The 15,865-nt window shown below is 38.5% G+C and overlaps 1 protein-coding gene across 2 annotated transcripts in view; it reads right to left on the bottom strand.

The window, feature by feature from the left end:
• Positions 1–883: 883 nt before the first annotated feature.
• Positions 884–15,865, bottom strand: part of tmem38b (transmembrane protein 38B) — a 40,496-nt gene continuing 25,514 nt past the window's right edge. The window contains exons 2-6 of one of the 2 annotated variants that reach the window (XM_057819495.1): positions 14,255–14,411; positions 9,172–9,356; positions 8,993–9,080; positions 4,926–5,043; positions 884–2,096 (exon numbers count right to left, since the gene is read on the bottom strand). In XM_057819495.1, coding sequence (XP_057675478.1) covers positions 1,872–2,096; positions 4,926–5,043; positions 8,993–9,080; positions 9,172–9,356; positions 14,255–14,406 — 768 coding nt within the window. In that variant the 5' untranslated portion in view covers positions 14,407–14,411 and the 3' untranslated portion in view covers positions 884–1,871. The remainder of the gene's footprint in view (positions 2,097–4,925; positions 5,044–8,992; positions 9,081–9,171; positions 9,357–14,254; positions 14,412–15,865) is intronic. The other variant, XM_057819494.1, reaches the window with a different exon arrangement.

Raw genomic sequence — 15,865 nt, 5'->3', positions numbered from 1 at the left:
TTTGACTTTTGGAGCAGGGAGGGCACAACAGGTTGATGACACCAAAACGCAGTGTCAGTAATAAAATTAACTTCAAAGAATATTTATAATAATAAGTTGAAAATGAGCGTGTTTTTGTTTCCCATCATTCTTGAGGGGAATTCTTAATCAGGCTGCTTAGGACAGCTATACTTTTCGCCAAGATTGTCATCCATTGAATATAATACGCCCGCTGGTGTCATGCCAATGTAGTTACCCCAGTCAAAAATTGTATCCCCTGGGCAGAGCCATATGGAGGTAGATTTCTGTCTTCATTATTCCATCAAAAAAAAACTTGCTTCAATCAAAATATACATTTTCAATTAAAATAAAAGTCACTTCAATAAAACAAAATGTGTTTGAAATTGAATGCAAAAATAAATTTGAAACTCAAAAAGCAATTTTTTTGATTGGATTAATGTTCTTTTGCGTTTGGGACACATTTTGGCTAGGACATTTGTGTCTTTATTATTAAATCAAAAAATAATTTGCTTCAAACAAAAAAAATATTTTTTCAAAAGAAAAAATTTTTGAATGCAAAAAAAATGTTTGAGACTCAAATATTTGCATTTGAACGCTTAATTTTTCATTAAAAAGGTTTTGATTTTAGCAGTTCTTTATGTGTGACATTCGTATATGCAAATAATTAAAATAAATTGCAATAATATGCAAAGCAAATGACCGTCAAAGGTGCTCGTCAAATGATCTGTTCCAAAAATCCTTTTGACCCATTATAAAAATATCGTTTTTTTGTTCATTTCATTCATTTTTGTTGTTTTATTGCTTCACAACTTTTATATATATATAGCAAAGTCAATTACATCCAATGACACTTTTCGGCCACCAGGAGGGCCTGGACCCCCTGCCCCCCCTCCCCTTAAACTCTGCTTATGTTCAAAACTGATCATGAAAAACCGATGTCGATATTATATTTTAAAATTTTATCAGCAGATATCAGACTACTCTAATTTCAATGGGTGCCCTATAAAGACCACCATAAAACGGCAAAAAATTGATCCAACTTGACCGTCTGGCGCTTTTTACATGTAATAAAGAGAACACGCAAAGACACGTGTATTTTGAAATGATGGGCAGGTGCATCATTTCTACAGTTTCATCAGCTTTGCTTGTCTTTGTTTCTTCACATGGGTTCACTGCGGGATCCTGCTGCACCAGGTGCTGATGTTAAACTGATGTAACTTTGCATTTGATAATGGAGTTCACACATTTTATTTCACTCATTCGCTGCCATTGACGGCGTTACACGTCTGATCCGATCAATATAAATAGTCACATTCAAATGTTGCTACATCTTGATAGTCAATTGCATTTTCATTGAAATTTTTCTTACAAGGCATTCATCAAAAAGCGTTTTAGCCCATTTTTGAAAGTGCAGAAAACTTAAAATAGAATAACGTATAAAATCTCATAGAATGATATATATTATTTTGCATTGTAGGAAAAATAGCATTTCAACAAGTATTACAATATGTACGTGCAGAAATAGCCATTCAAGTGCTCAGCATTGATCCCAAAACCCAGAGCGAAAACCATCATTTCTGAATATAATAAATACATACTGTATATTGAGAATTAAGACAGATTTGCAGCAAAATGTGCATCACTTAAGAACGGGCCGAATGCTCCAAAATAAGGCCAGGCTTGATGAGAGTTCGCATAAGACAAAACATTCCACCAAATGACACTCATGGCTGTGAATTCTCACGTTTCAGCGCCATTGATGGCGCTAGACGTCCAATCCATTACCATTCACCCCTCTTATTCAAAATGGATTGGATGTCCAACACCGTCAATGTCAGCCAATGAGTTAACGTCAATCCAATGACAAATCTTCAGTTGCTCTTCTTTTCCGACATGTTTTCGGTTTGAACTGGCGCTCTCGCTACGCTGGTGCGAGGTCCGTGACGCTCTTCGGTCGGCACACCAGCTGAGCCGTTAGTTGTCGCGGCGGCGGTGAGAGCGGCGTAGGGAGAAAAGCCAACGAAGAGAGTCTTGTGGAGCACCGATTCGATGGGGTCGAAGGGAAACGTCGCCGACCCCGTACAGATCATCCTCGTCTGGAAGGTAAATGCAACGATAAACCACAGTGCTACATATTGCAGTCGAAATAGATTGGACGCCTAGCGTTGTCAATGGCAGCCGGTGAGTTCAATGCGTAGAGTCAAAAATAACAAACAGCAGGTCAGAGAGGATGTTTCAATGTGACGAAATGTCTCATGATATAATTCTGACGGAAGGGAGGTGAAAAGCGCAGTCCCGTTTCCCAGAGAAGGGTCGGATGACGCAACGCTGTGAAAATGATGCAAAAGCTGCCGCTAAAAGGGCAACAGGCAGCTAACATTGCCAGTCCAGCCGGAAAAGGTTCTAAAGAGTAGAGTAGTTTCAGCTCTCTACCCCAATATTTGCAGCATGGTTGACAACCTAAGGCCAAATCGGGTTCACTTTGAAACTAAAGGTCAACCGATATATCGGCTGGATGATATACAGTGGTATGAAAGAGTATCTGAACCTTTTGGAATTTCTCACATTTCAGCATAAAATCACCATGAAATATGATGTGATCTTTGTTAAAATCACACAGATGAAAAAACAGTTTCTGCTTTAACTAAAACCATCCAAACATTTATAGGTTTTCATATTTTAATGGCGATAGCATGTAAACAATGACATATGGGGGAAAATAAGTAAGTGAACCCTCTGCCTAAGGAGACTTAAAGAGCAATTGAAACCATTTTTTACCAAACAATTTAAGTCAGGTGTGTGCCCAATCACTGATGAGTGGTTTAAAGCTGCTCCACCCACTATAAAACACACACCTGGTAAGAGTTGTCTTAATAAGAAGAATTGTCTGATGTGCATCATGGCTCTGTCAAAAGAGCTGTCTGAAGACTGAAGAAAGATTGTTGATTTGTATAAAGCTGGGAAAGGACACAAAACCATCTCTAAAAGTCTTGATGTTTATCAATCGACAGTCAAGAGAAGATATTTACAAATAGAGATATCTTCTCCAACACAAACAGTGCCAAACTACCTACAAATGGAGATAGTTTGGCACTGTTGCTTCTCTCCCAAGGAGTGGCCGTCCAGCAAAGATGACGCCAAGAATTCAGCACAGAACACTCAGAGGTAAAAAACAACCCTAGAATGTTTGCTAAAGACTAACAGAAATCACTGGCACAGTCCAATGTCTAAAAGTCCAATGTCTAAAACTAGGACCAAGAATGGTGTTCATGGGAGGACTCCACAGAGGAAGCCACTGCAGTCTAAAAAAAAATAATTGTTGCTCGTTCAATGATCGCAAAAAGCCATTTGGACACTCCACAGAAATTGTGGCAAAATATTTTGTGGACTGATGAAACCGAAGTTGAATTGTTTGGGAGTAACACACAATATCATGTGTGGAGGAAAAACAGGAACAGCTCACCAACATCGACACCTCATCCCCAACGTGAAGCATGGTGGAGGGAGCATCATGATTTGGGGCTTTTTTGCTACCTCAGGGCCTGGACAACTTGCAATCATTAATGGAAGAATGAATTCAAAAGTTTATCGGAATGTTTTGCAGGAAAACATGAAGCCGTCTGTCAGACAGTTGAAGCTAAAAAGAGGATTAATGCTGCAACAAGACAACGATCCAAAGCACAGAAGTAAATCGACTTCTGAATGGTTTCAGAAGAACAAAACAAACGTTCTGGAGTGGCCAAGTCAAAGTCCAGACTTGAACCCCATTGAGATGCTGTGACATGACCAAAAGACAGTGATTCATGCCAAACATCCCAGGAATCTGACTGAACTACAGCAGTTTTGTAGAGAAGAATGGGCCAAGATTAGTTGATCGATGTGCCAGAAGGATTTACAGTTACAGGAAGTGTCTGGTTGAAGTTAATTGCTGCCAAAGAGGGGGGGTGGGGGGCAAACACAAAATATTAAATGTGATGGTTCATTTACTTATTTTTCCCCCTTCTGTCATTGTGTGCATACTATCCTCATTAAAATATGAAAAACTATAATTGTTTGGGTAGTTTTAGTTAAGGCAGACAATGTTTTTTTCATCTGTGTGATTTTGACAAAGATCAGATCACATTTGATGGTGATTTTATGCAGAAATGTGAGAAATTCCAAAAGGTTCAGATACTTTTTCATCCCACTGTACCGAAAAAGGACTTTTTTAAAGATTGGCCGATACCAGCCAATACAATAGTATGACTTATGTTCAGTTTGGTTTGTGATTTTTGTGATCTTTCTTATATCTGATATACATGGACTACCAATACCGCCCAATTTAAGCTGTAACAAAACACGTATTGCAATCTCGATACTCAGGGTCCCAATCCTGTATCGTTGTGTGAGACAATAGAATCGTAACACTAAAGTGTTATTATTACTAATATTTTGAGAGGGACAGAGAATTGCCATATTTGTATTTATACATTTATTTTGTGTATTAGTGTTAAAGTTAGTTTTTTTCCACAAATGTTAATATTAATGTAATTTAAGTAAAATATTTTTTACATTTAAAAATATTGTTTTATGTATCGAATCGTGGGTCAAGAATCGTGATACGAATCGTACTGTTATCATTACAGTCCTACAGCCAATATAATAGGAAGACTATGATGTTCACCGTTTTGATGACGATCTTTCTAATAAAGACATACACTATCTGGTCGATATTTGGACTTTTTTCAGATATGTTATGTTTACTGTTATGTTCACTGTTTTGGTGATGACCTTTCTTATAAAGACATATCGGGCCAATATATAGACTTCTTTCAAGATTGGCCGATACCGGTGTAGGTGTTCAATCCCATATCGAGAGCTTGACTTAACCTTCAATGAATGAACCAGTGGTCCACTAAAACTTATCCTCCATGGTTGTGACTGACCTTGTTGAGCACAGTGAAGACGGTGTAGATGAGCATCAGGTGGCGCGTTTGTATAGGCAGGTAGTGAGACTGCTGAAGAGCAAACAGCACCGCCCCGATCATGGACACCTTGGTGGCGCTTTAACCCAAACACAATAACACCACATAACCATAACATTCAAATAAATGAGGAAAATAATATGCAGAAAGACTCATGCAAAATCCTTCGAAATCAGTTACAAAATTATTTGTTAACCCTTTATAAAGCAAGTGACTTTTTAACCCCATAAAGATCTAACGTCCACTTACAGTACAGGAGTACTGAAGTTTGGACACACCTTCTCATTCGTGCATTAGCTTTATTTTCATGACTATTTACATTGAAAGTTTTTACTGAAGATAAAACTATGATTGAACACATGTGGAATTATGTACCTAGCAAAAAAAAAAGGTGAAATAACTAAAAATATGTATATTTAAGTACATTTATTCAGATTTAGCATTGGAAAGAGATGGCTATAAGACATGTTTTTTCACTTTTCCCCCCTAAAGTATATATTTATTTTTATGTATATATATATATATATATATACTGTATATATGTTAATAAGTTAATAAATGTTTTTTAATCACTTCAAATGTGATAATTATGATAAGTTTTAAACAAGTATAAAAATGCTTGTCTTTATTCAATGCTTCATTGAGCGAGTCCACTCAAGTTGCTCACTTGCACACAATGAGTTGCCAGAGCAACTGTTTAAAAGGTTAAAGAATGATTGACACATGCGGCGCTTTGAAGCTTCAGCTTCCAGGCATCTGTGGCAAGATCAAACATTAAACATCTGTCAATCATCGTTAACTTTGATAAGCAACTCCAGTGCACTGCCTGACCAACAAACAGCAGGGAGGAAGGGAGGGAGAGTGAGACTACGCGATCGGCTTGTGACAGCTCTTCTGTATTTGTTTATTTTATTTTTTTATTGAAAACAAACTCCGCACTGAACTGAGGGCGCGAAGTTTGACGCGCAAAGTAGTGAGGGATCACTGTATAATATTCTACAGTAGTATCTTCAAAGTAGCCACCCTTTGCTCTGATTACATTTTTGCACACACTTGCCATTGTCTTTGTTGAGTTTCAAGAGGGTATCACCTAAAAAGCTGGACATCCTGGGCCTCCCCCCCTCACATGGTCCTGGATCAAGGACTTCTTGTCCAACAGACCCCAACCTGTGAAACTTGGCCCCCACCATTCTTCCACCCGCACACTGGGCACCAGCTCACCACAGGGCTGCGTGATGAGCCCTTTCCTGTACTGCCTCTACACTTATGACTGCAGTCCAATCCACAGGCGCAAGTTTGCTGATGACACTACTGTGGTTGGACTAATCTCACAGGAAGATGAGGCACTCTACAGAGAGGAAGTCCACGCACTCTCAGCCTGGTGCTCAGACAACAACTTGGCCCTGAACACCACCAAAACCAAAGATGTCATCATGGACTTCAGGAGGAACGGTAGCGAGCCGCCGCCCCTGTACATCAACGGCGAGTGTGTGGAGAGGGCCCACACCTTCAGGTTCCTGGGAGTCCAGATCTCAGATGACCTCTCATGGACACCAAACATAACAGCTATCATAAAGAAAGCTCTGCTGCATCTGCACTTCCTGCGAGTCTTCAGGAAGAGCAAGCCGGATAGGAAGCTGGCGCTGCTGCTGCTGCTGGCCTTCTACTACTCATCCATTAAGAGCCTTCTAAAATACTGCATTTCCACCTGGTACGGGAGCTGCACTGCTCCAGACAGGGAGAGGCTTCAGAAGACAGTCAAGACGACGCAGAGGATCAATGGCTGTCCTCTCCCCTCCCTGATGGACATCTACTCCTCTCGATGCCTCAGCAGAGCTCTAAACAGCCTCGAGGACAGCTCATATCCTGGTTCCCAGCTGTTTGAACTGCTCATCTCTGGGCGACGCTATCGGTGTTTAAAAGCAAGAACAGACAGACTGAGGAACAGTTTCTTTGCTAAAGCCATTCCACCCTGAACAGCCATACGAAACACCACATCAATCAATCAAAACCAATGTCCAATATTCATTTACATGCAATATACTATGTGCAATACTTACTAAGTGCAATATTCAATGCCTCACTGTCAACTTCTGCAACTTCTATTCACGCATATGCTATGTGCAATACTAATTTATGTGCAATATAAATCTGCAATATTCAATGCCTCACTGTCAACTTCTGCAACTTCTATTCACACATATGCTATGTGCAATACTTATGTATGTGCAATATTAATCTGCAATATTCAATGCCTTCACTGTCAACTGCTGCTACTTCACTTCAATTTTTTTCACTGCCTCAACATAGGACTACCTCTTACATATTTTATGGCGGAAAACACAGACAAGACTGAAAAAGCAGTTTCTGCTCTTCATCCCTCTTAAAAATTAACTGCTGTATTTTAAGCCAACATCCTTGACAGAACAATATGTCTATATGCCTCCATAGCATATTCATGACCCACTAAGCCTCTGAACTATTTTCAATTTGTCCGTTTTACCCTGAAACCCCCCGTTTACAGACGTCGTGCAACCGCTTTTGTTTCAACCTAGCCATAAAAAGAAGGTAAGTAATTTTATTTATTATACAAAATGTCTGTCATTTTTAGCCTAGAATCATTAATTGATGTCTAAATTTAAGTTAAATTAAAAAAAAAAAAAAAAAAACGACCTTAAAAAATTATTCACTCGCACCATTTTAAACTTTGAATTAGGTCACAATGAAAAATTTGGTGTCTGTAAAAAAAAAAGTCACGGATCTCTACCTCATAACTATCGCTTGATTGTATTTTTTTTTTGTTACTGTCACATTTTCCTCGATATGTTAGATGATAAATGATCGATCCAAACAAAGAAAAATTGAAAAATAACGTTTAAAAGGGTAAGTATATGATAAAAGAAAATCTCAACGACTCCTTGTTGTCTGCAATTTCTGCATCGCGACCCTTGTTATATCACCATGTTTCACCCATAAAATCCCCCCAAAATCCGGCTGTGGCCATTCACAGCTGTGTCTTGACACTCAGTGATACATGCTACATGGAGTTTTTGGATCGAAACAAGGTAAGTACGCGATAATATCTCGTTAAAATCGTGGCGTCTTTAGTTCTGCTCTCGCGTGCTCTCGCCTCCAATTAGGGTTTTGCTGTTTAAAAACTTTTTTTTTTTTTAAATGCCTCCCTGTTCAAAATTTTTGTTCCCCCAGAAAATTGAGATTTTAAGCTTTCCAATAATGTATCACACATGCATTTCGGACAATTTTGAAAGCTGGCCAAATTTAGGGTCTCAGAGCGGAACTTCAGGTCACCTGAGTGTTTTCCGCCATACACTATTTAGATTTTATACTTTTATTCTTGCAAGCCACTTTCAAAATTTTTACTTGTGTAATATTCAATGCCTTCACTATTAACTGCTGCTACTTCACTTCAATTATTTGCACTGCCTGAACATAGGACTACCTCCTAAATATTTTATATTTATTTAGATTTTATACTTTATTTATGCAAGCCACTTTCGAGATTTTTTTTTTTTTTACTTTGTCCTGCACTGTAAAGGGAGATGTTCCACAATTTCGTTGTACAACCATATAATGACAATAAAGGGCTATTCTATTGTAAAATGGTTTTTGACATCAAAGGTACGGCTTTTCAGGGTTATTTAGTGGGATTTATTTCTTTATCAATGGTATTGGGACCTTCATTTGTGTTGCATTGAATGAGGTGTCTCCAAACCTTTGGCCTGTGCTGTACGTGGACATCACATTTTGAGTCTTGTAGGGCATAATATTAACATTTGGTATACAAGTGTGGTCTACGTGACGCAAAATGTGATGTTCACAAACGTGTGCAAAAGGACAGCATGTCTCAATTATATGTATGTTTTTTCTTATTGATGATACACCTGTGTTGGTAAAAGCGATTGAATTGAACCAAAAAAAAATTAAAACAAAAAAAAAAACTAGGTCCTTTTCCGCCATGAAAAATTTAAGGTTTTCCATAGCTGGAGCAGTAAACTGTGGAGACTCACGCGCCCATTTTCAGAAACTCTTTGGCATCCGGTTTCCATGCCCCGCGGATGAGCTGCTGAAAGTTAATGATCAGACCTCCTCCGGCTCCTGGCCGACACAAAAATCAAGCACAGTTCAGTGTGATCCCAGGAAAGCATTTCATCGCCATTGACGGCTTAACGACGACTTGTTGGAGTACCTTTGACATAGCCAGTGGCGATCATGATCAGCAGTCCGTCCTTGTATTTGCTACGTGCCTGTGAGACACCAGCAAGCACCTTCCACGTGCGCGTCACCTCCTTCATTGCCGACAGAACCAGGCGAAGAGGGGGCATGGTTACGCATTTGTGCATCAGGTTCCAGGGACAGTAGAACATGAGGTACCTGTCCGCCACCAAAGGGGAAAAAATGTTACTACAGTAGTAGTAGTAATATCAGCTTTTTCCAGCTGAGGGCAGTATTGTTAAACTAATTTTCAGTAGACAAAAAAAAAATAACTACACTGGTACCTCGACATATGATCGCTTCGACACGCGATCTTTTCGACATTTGACGTAAAATTTGACTCGCCATTTGTTTCTACATCCGACGACATGTTCGAAAGACGACGATTTATAACAGCGCCACAGTTTGTTTTCCCGCAAGACGGATGCATGGCCGATTTTTTTGTGAGCAAAATCAGCATGGGTTCCAAGAAGGTTAATGCAGGTGGTGAAAAAAGGAAAAGATGAGGCTTACCATTGGAATGAAGATGTAAATGATAGAAAAATATAAACATGGTGGGCGCGTCCGTGAACTGTTTTGACAATACGGCTGTAGAATGTCTACAATCTCGACGGTCCTCCTCTGACCTCCGTTCGCCAGTCTTTATAAGGTGACAATTATTATTATTGTATCATCGCCCCAAAAAAATCGTCAGGTATTTAATCATTTATTTCATAACTTGTGCAACACAACATGCCTACTGTCCACCGCAGCTGAACATAAAAAGTAAAAGTAAAACGTCCTCCTTCACTCTGGTACGTCAGCCATGCGGTGCGCTCAGGTACACCACGCAAAACACATCCGCCACATTAGAACCCGATTTGTTACATTAGTATTAGTATTATTATAACTATTATTATATTGTTATTTCGATTTTTATTCATAATTTATTTGTATTGCTCCGCTCCGTGTAATTGCTATTTGCAATAGTGCCAGCAGTATTTATTAAGGATTCAGTGTAAGCTTTCGGAGTGTGGGACAAATTAACGGAATGATAATGTATTCCTATGGGAAAATCCTACTCGACATACGACCGTTTCGACTTACAAACAAGGTCCTGGAACGAATTAACTTCGCATGTAGAGGTACTACTATATGTTTTCATTGATTGTACCTCTAAACAGCTTGCCATTAAACAAATACAGTGCTGGCCAAAAGTATTGGTACCCCTACAATTCTGTCAGATAATGCTCAATTTCTCCCAGAAAATGATTGCAATTACAAATGCTTCGGTAGTAATATCTTCATTTATTTTGCTTGCAATGAAAAAAAAAAAAAAAAAAAAAAGAGACCAGAAAAAAAATCATTATCATTTTACACAAAAATCCAAAAATGGGTCCGACAAAAGTATTGTCACCCTTTGAAAAGTCATGTGATGCTTCTCTAATTTGTGTAATGAACAGCACCAGTGGCACATAACAGTTGGTGGCAATAACTAAATCACACTTGCAGCCAGTTAAAATGGATTAAAGTTGACTCAACCTCCGTCCAGTGTCCTTGTGTGTACCACATTGAGCATGAAGAAAAGAAAGAAGACCAAAGAACTGTCTGAAGACTTGAGAAGCAAAATTGTAAGGAAGCATGGGCAATCTCAAGGGTACAAGTCCATCTCCAAAGACCTGAATGTTCCTGTGTCTACCGTCGCAGTGTCATTAATAAGTGCAAAGCCCATGGGACTGTAGTTAACCTCTCTAGATGTGGACAGAAAAGAAAAATTGACGAGAGATTTCAAACAAAGATTGTGCGGCTGATGGATAAAAAACCTCGACTATATCCAAACAAGTTCAAGCTGTCCTGCAGTCAGAGGGTACAACAGTGTCAACCCGTACTATCCTTCGGCGTCTAAATGAAAAGGGACTATGGTAGGATACACAGGAAGACCCCACTTCTGATCCAGAAACCTAAAAAAGCCAGGCTGGAGTTTGCCACAACTTACCTGAGAAAGCCAAAAACGTTCTGAAAGAATGTTCTCTGATCAGATGACACAAAAGTAGAGCTTTTTGGGAAAAGGCCTAGAAAGAAGAGAACACGGTCCCCACAGTCAAACATGGCGGAGGTTCCCTGATATTTTGGGGTTGCTTTGCTGCCTCTGGCACTGGACTTCTTGACCGTGTGTGCATGGCATTATGAAGTCTGAAGACTACCGACAAATTTTGCAGTATAACGTAGGGCCCAGCGTGAGAAAGCTGGGTCTCCCACAGAGGTCTTCCAGCAGAACAATGACCCAAAACATACTTTAAAAAGCACTAAAAAATGGTTTGAGAGAAAGCACTGGAGACTTCTAAAGTGGCCAGCAATGAGTCCAGACCTGAATCCTATGGAACAACTGTGGAGAGATCTGAAAATGGCAGTTTGGAGAAGGCACCCTTCAAATCTCAGAGACCTGGAGCAGTTGGCCAAAGAAGAATTATCTAAAATTCCAGCAGAGCATTGAAGGAAACTCATTGATGGATAACGCAACCGGTTGTTCGTATATATTTCGTCTAAAGGTTGTGCTCCCAAGTATTAGGCCAAGGGTGCCAATACTTTTGTCCGGCCCATTTTTGGAGTTTTGTGTAAAATGATAATGATTGAATTTTTTTTCCATTCTCTTTTTTGTTTTTTTATTGCAAGCAAAAAAAATGAAAGCATTTGTAATTGCAATCATTTTCTGGGAGAAATTGACCATTATCTGGCAGGGGTGCCAATACTTTTGGCCAGCACTGTATAATCGTGCAGAATGTGGTTTCTAATATTTCTGGGTTTTATTTTTTTCTTCTGTAGTATAACGATTTAAAATCCAGTCAGTTTTGGATTGCTATAGCTATATGGTAACACTTATTCGAACTCTTCTAGTGAATGTGTCATAAGATAAATTTGAATGTTGAAACAATATCAAAATAGAAAAAAATCTGCCGTAATTTACTGAATTACGGTTGACTCATTGCCTGCCTTTGACAACGATAGCTGTCCATTTCAAAAAAATTGGGAGTGACTGTGAAAGCACACACTGCCATTCAGTGCCGCTAGACATTTTGACTGTCAAAATGGATTGGACGTCTACCACCGTCAATGGGAGCCAATGAGTTTATGACATATGTCATAAGGAATTCATTTAAATTAATGACAGGTGTCACTAGAGCCGGGCTGTATACCGAAAATTTACCGTTGACAAAATTCTTCACTGATGACTGAACTGTTATCTGTTGTTGTGTATCTGTGTGCTCACCTGCTGTAAGATAAGTTTCCCCTCCTTAGGGGACAATAAACTTGACTTGACTGTGACCGACGTAATTTTGACCATGTCACTAAATTCGGAACTTTAATAAAACAAAAAAATATATAGTCTTTCATCCCGCTTTGAGTCTGCGTTGTTCGGCTATGTTCATTCCCCTTTAAGAAAGCAGTCAGTGGGCTTACGTAAGAAGTCACGTGGTTATCAGGAACTCAAACAAACAGAAGCCCGGTAGGCTGATGCTAGCAGCTATCGCTACAAGCAAACGTGATGGAGTCAGGCTTAAGGGAGCTTCGCCAAACTTTTACCCGACATTAAGTAGACTCTTGGTGGCCTCCAAATGGGCTTTCACCTGCTTTGCTCCCTGGTTCTCCTGATTTCAGGAGAGGGTGCTTTCTACTGGTACCCAGGCCACAGGCTAACTGTATAAAATGAACGTGATGGAGTCAGATAGCGGCTCTAACCTTGTCAAAACGGCTGAATTAAATGAGTGGATTGGGCACGGACTGCATCTAGCAATTAGTATGTTGAGTTATATTGTATCTGTGTGTGTGTGATTTCTTTGATATGTTTTATGAGGGTAAAGCATTCAGCATAAATTATAATGCAACAGTGAAGCCTATAATATGACTGTTTAATGGCCACAGCTATTTTTCTGTATGTGCTTGCTTCATTCTGTGTCATTACTGCCATGATAAAATTTTTAATGTTTCATTGGCAAAAGAGCAATATAGCTTTAATGTGTCTGTGTGGGGGGGTGCATGTGTGCGTGCATGTATTAAAAAATGCTCTGGGGAAGAAAAAAAAACCTGAAACGAAGTAAACACTCTGAAGTGTTTTGTTCAAACTGTAATTCAAACTGTAAGTCATTTGTGTTACAATGACATGTTTGCACGATCGTCGAAATGATTTTTCACACTTGAATTCTTATGGTTTACATGAATTTTTTATATACTTAATATTTAGACAGCATGTACAGTTGTTTAAATATGTTCAAATGAAATCTGGTAAATAAATCAACGAGAAAGTCAATTTGTATTTCACGCATTGATTCAGATTTTCAAATTATATAACAGTCCGCTTAGGCGAATTCATCGTCATTTATCGTTATCGAGGTAAGGTAAATCTGCTCAATTTACCGTGATACGTACTTTAGGCCATATCGCCCAGCCCTAGATGTCACATCATAAGAAGTATTCAAATTAAGTGTCACCAGCTTTTTTTTTTTTTAATCTGTAGATTTTATTCCTAAAGTGTGAAGAAAAATACATTTTATTAAAAAAGTGAAAAATATTAATATTCTCAAATTTAAAAAATGTGAAAACTATTCAATATTATGAAACTTTGGGTTGGTTTTACTTTTGAAATTGTTATTTTGTTATCTTAAATTCAAAATCATGTCTAATTAATTAAAAATATATTTCAAAGTATTTTTCTTTTAAAAATGTATATTCTAATTATGGTAAATTAATCAAGTCTTTGATGTTCCTATTTTTTTACTTTATTTTTTTTGCTTAATTGAACTTTAACTATTTAATAATAACATGCTATTTAGATTTCAAATTGTACACTGGACAACACTCTTTTAACGTTATCTAGCGTTAAATTCCATCTTCTACCAGCAGAGGGAGACACAGTCCTTAAAATTAAAAGATAAAAGCCACATTAGCTCCTTCACATGAATGTATTCATCTATAAATACATGTCAAATTAGAAAATGCTTAAACTGTTGAAGTCTTAATTTTGCGATAACGTCTTTCCATGTTTTTTGTATGTTTATGGCTGTTGTTTTCTGTTTTTTTACCAGACAAGAGAGGCAAGCAGAACATGGGAGCCTTTGGCCAGCGGCGCCAAAGGTGGTTCGGCCAGTATGATGCCTGCCAGTACGGTGCCAGCAAAGCAGACTATCATGGAGCTGAACCAGCAAGCCAACGGGCTCACGCGGGACACCTCCATTGTTCCTACGAGGCAAAAGTAGTACACATTAACTAGAACCAAGCTCAAAAAACACAGCATGCAGTGTGGAAAAGTGGATTAGAGTTCAAAGTGCACAGTTGATTGCCTCCAGGTTAAAACTAGTCAATGCTGCCTCCTGTTGCAAACATTGGACTATTTTCCCCCCCAATTTTAAACATTTTACACGCGGTTGAAACAGATATCTTGTGACTGTCCATTCATTAATTCATTAGCAGCAGTAGACTTCAATTCCTCATAGAAGATTGTGGAAAAAATACTGTTCTTGTGTCCGCTTAATTTGGTGAACGTAGTTTTACACTGTATGTTTTCAATCACATGGTGAAATACAATGAATTCGACAATGTTTCAGGATTTTCTTTTTTTTTTTTTTTTTTTTTTTCACGGTAAATTCATTTGACTTATTTACAAAATAAACTTTTATATTTGAATGGCCACCTTTAGAAATTTGGTCCAAGATCAAATAGGGTTCATAGAACTTTCACCACACAACCTATGTTTGCCCTTCAATTTCAACTCTACCTGGCTGGTGCACTTGTCTTGACCTCAGATAATCTGGGCGATTAACCAGAGATTAAAGACTTTCAAATTAGTGGTGGCTAACTTGGTAGAATTTACAGTTCAGTCAATTATATTATTTCATCTTCTGAAATGCTTATCCTCGCGAAGGTCGCGGGGGTGCTGGAGCCTATCCCGGATAACAATGGGCAGGAGGCATGGTACACCCTGAACTGGTTGGCAGCCAGTCGCACAATATTTAAAGTAGAGTTGTCCGATTAATATTGGCCAATAAAAGCATTTTAAAATGATATCGAGTAATATCGACGTCAGTGGTAAGCCAATATGCATGTTGCCTTCAAAGTGAATTTAGAAGCCTTCTCGCTTTTGCCTTTGTACATGGGCCGGTCACAGCTTAGCATAGCAGTTATGCTTATTGACCATTAGATGTCTCCAAACTAAGATGCTTGGGATTTGTTATGCGAGAATTATCATTATTATACCATCTCGTGGGGCATCACAATACAGTTAGCCGTAGCATGTTAATCGGTATCGGTGTGATATTGAATTTTTGGAATTGGACGATATCGGGATATCGGTTATAAAGTGATTATTGGACAACTCTAATTTTATGCAATATGTTTTTTAATTTTTATTTCATATCAGGCAGTTACATTAATTTTTTTTACAATACTGTCTGCAGGGCTGCAGCTATCGATTATTTAAGCTATCAATTAATCGATTAGTTAGCTCGATTAATCGACTAATCGGATTACTAACATTCAATGTGTTGCAGAATACATTTTGGCTTGCTCAAATTGCACTTTTAAAAGAGCATTAAATGCAAATACAAAATAAAATTCCTGAGTGTTTCTTCAAACGATGCAGGATTTCTCTTTAATTTTACAGGAGCAATAAATGCATTTAAAACTAAATTAAAATA

Source organism: Corythoichthys intestinalis, chromosome 17 (genome assembly GCF_030265065.1).
Source record: "Corythoichthys intestinalis isolate RoL2023-P3 chromosome 17, ASM3026506v1, whole genome shotgun sequence".
NCBI classification, from domain to species: Eukaryota; Metazoa; Chordata; class Actinopteri; order Syngnathiformes; family Syngnathidae; genus Corythoichthys; species Corythoichthys intestinalis.
This window is presented reverse-complemented; position numbering and strand designations above follow the sequence as displayed.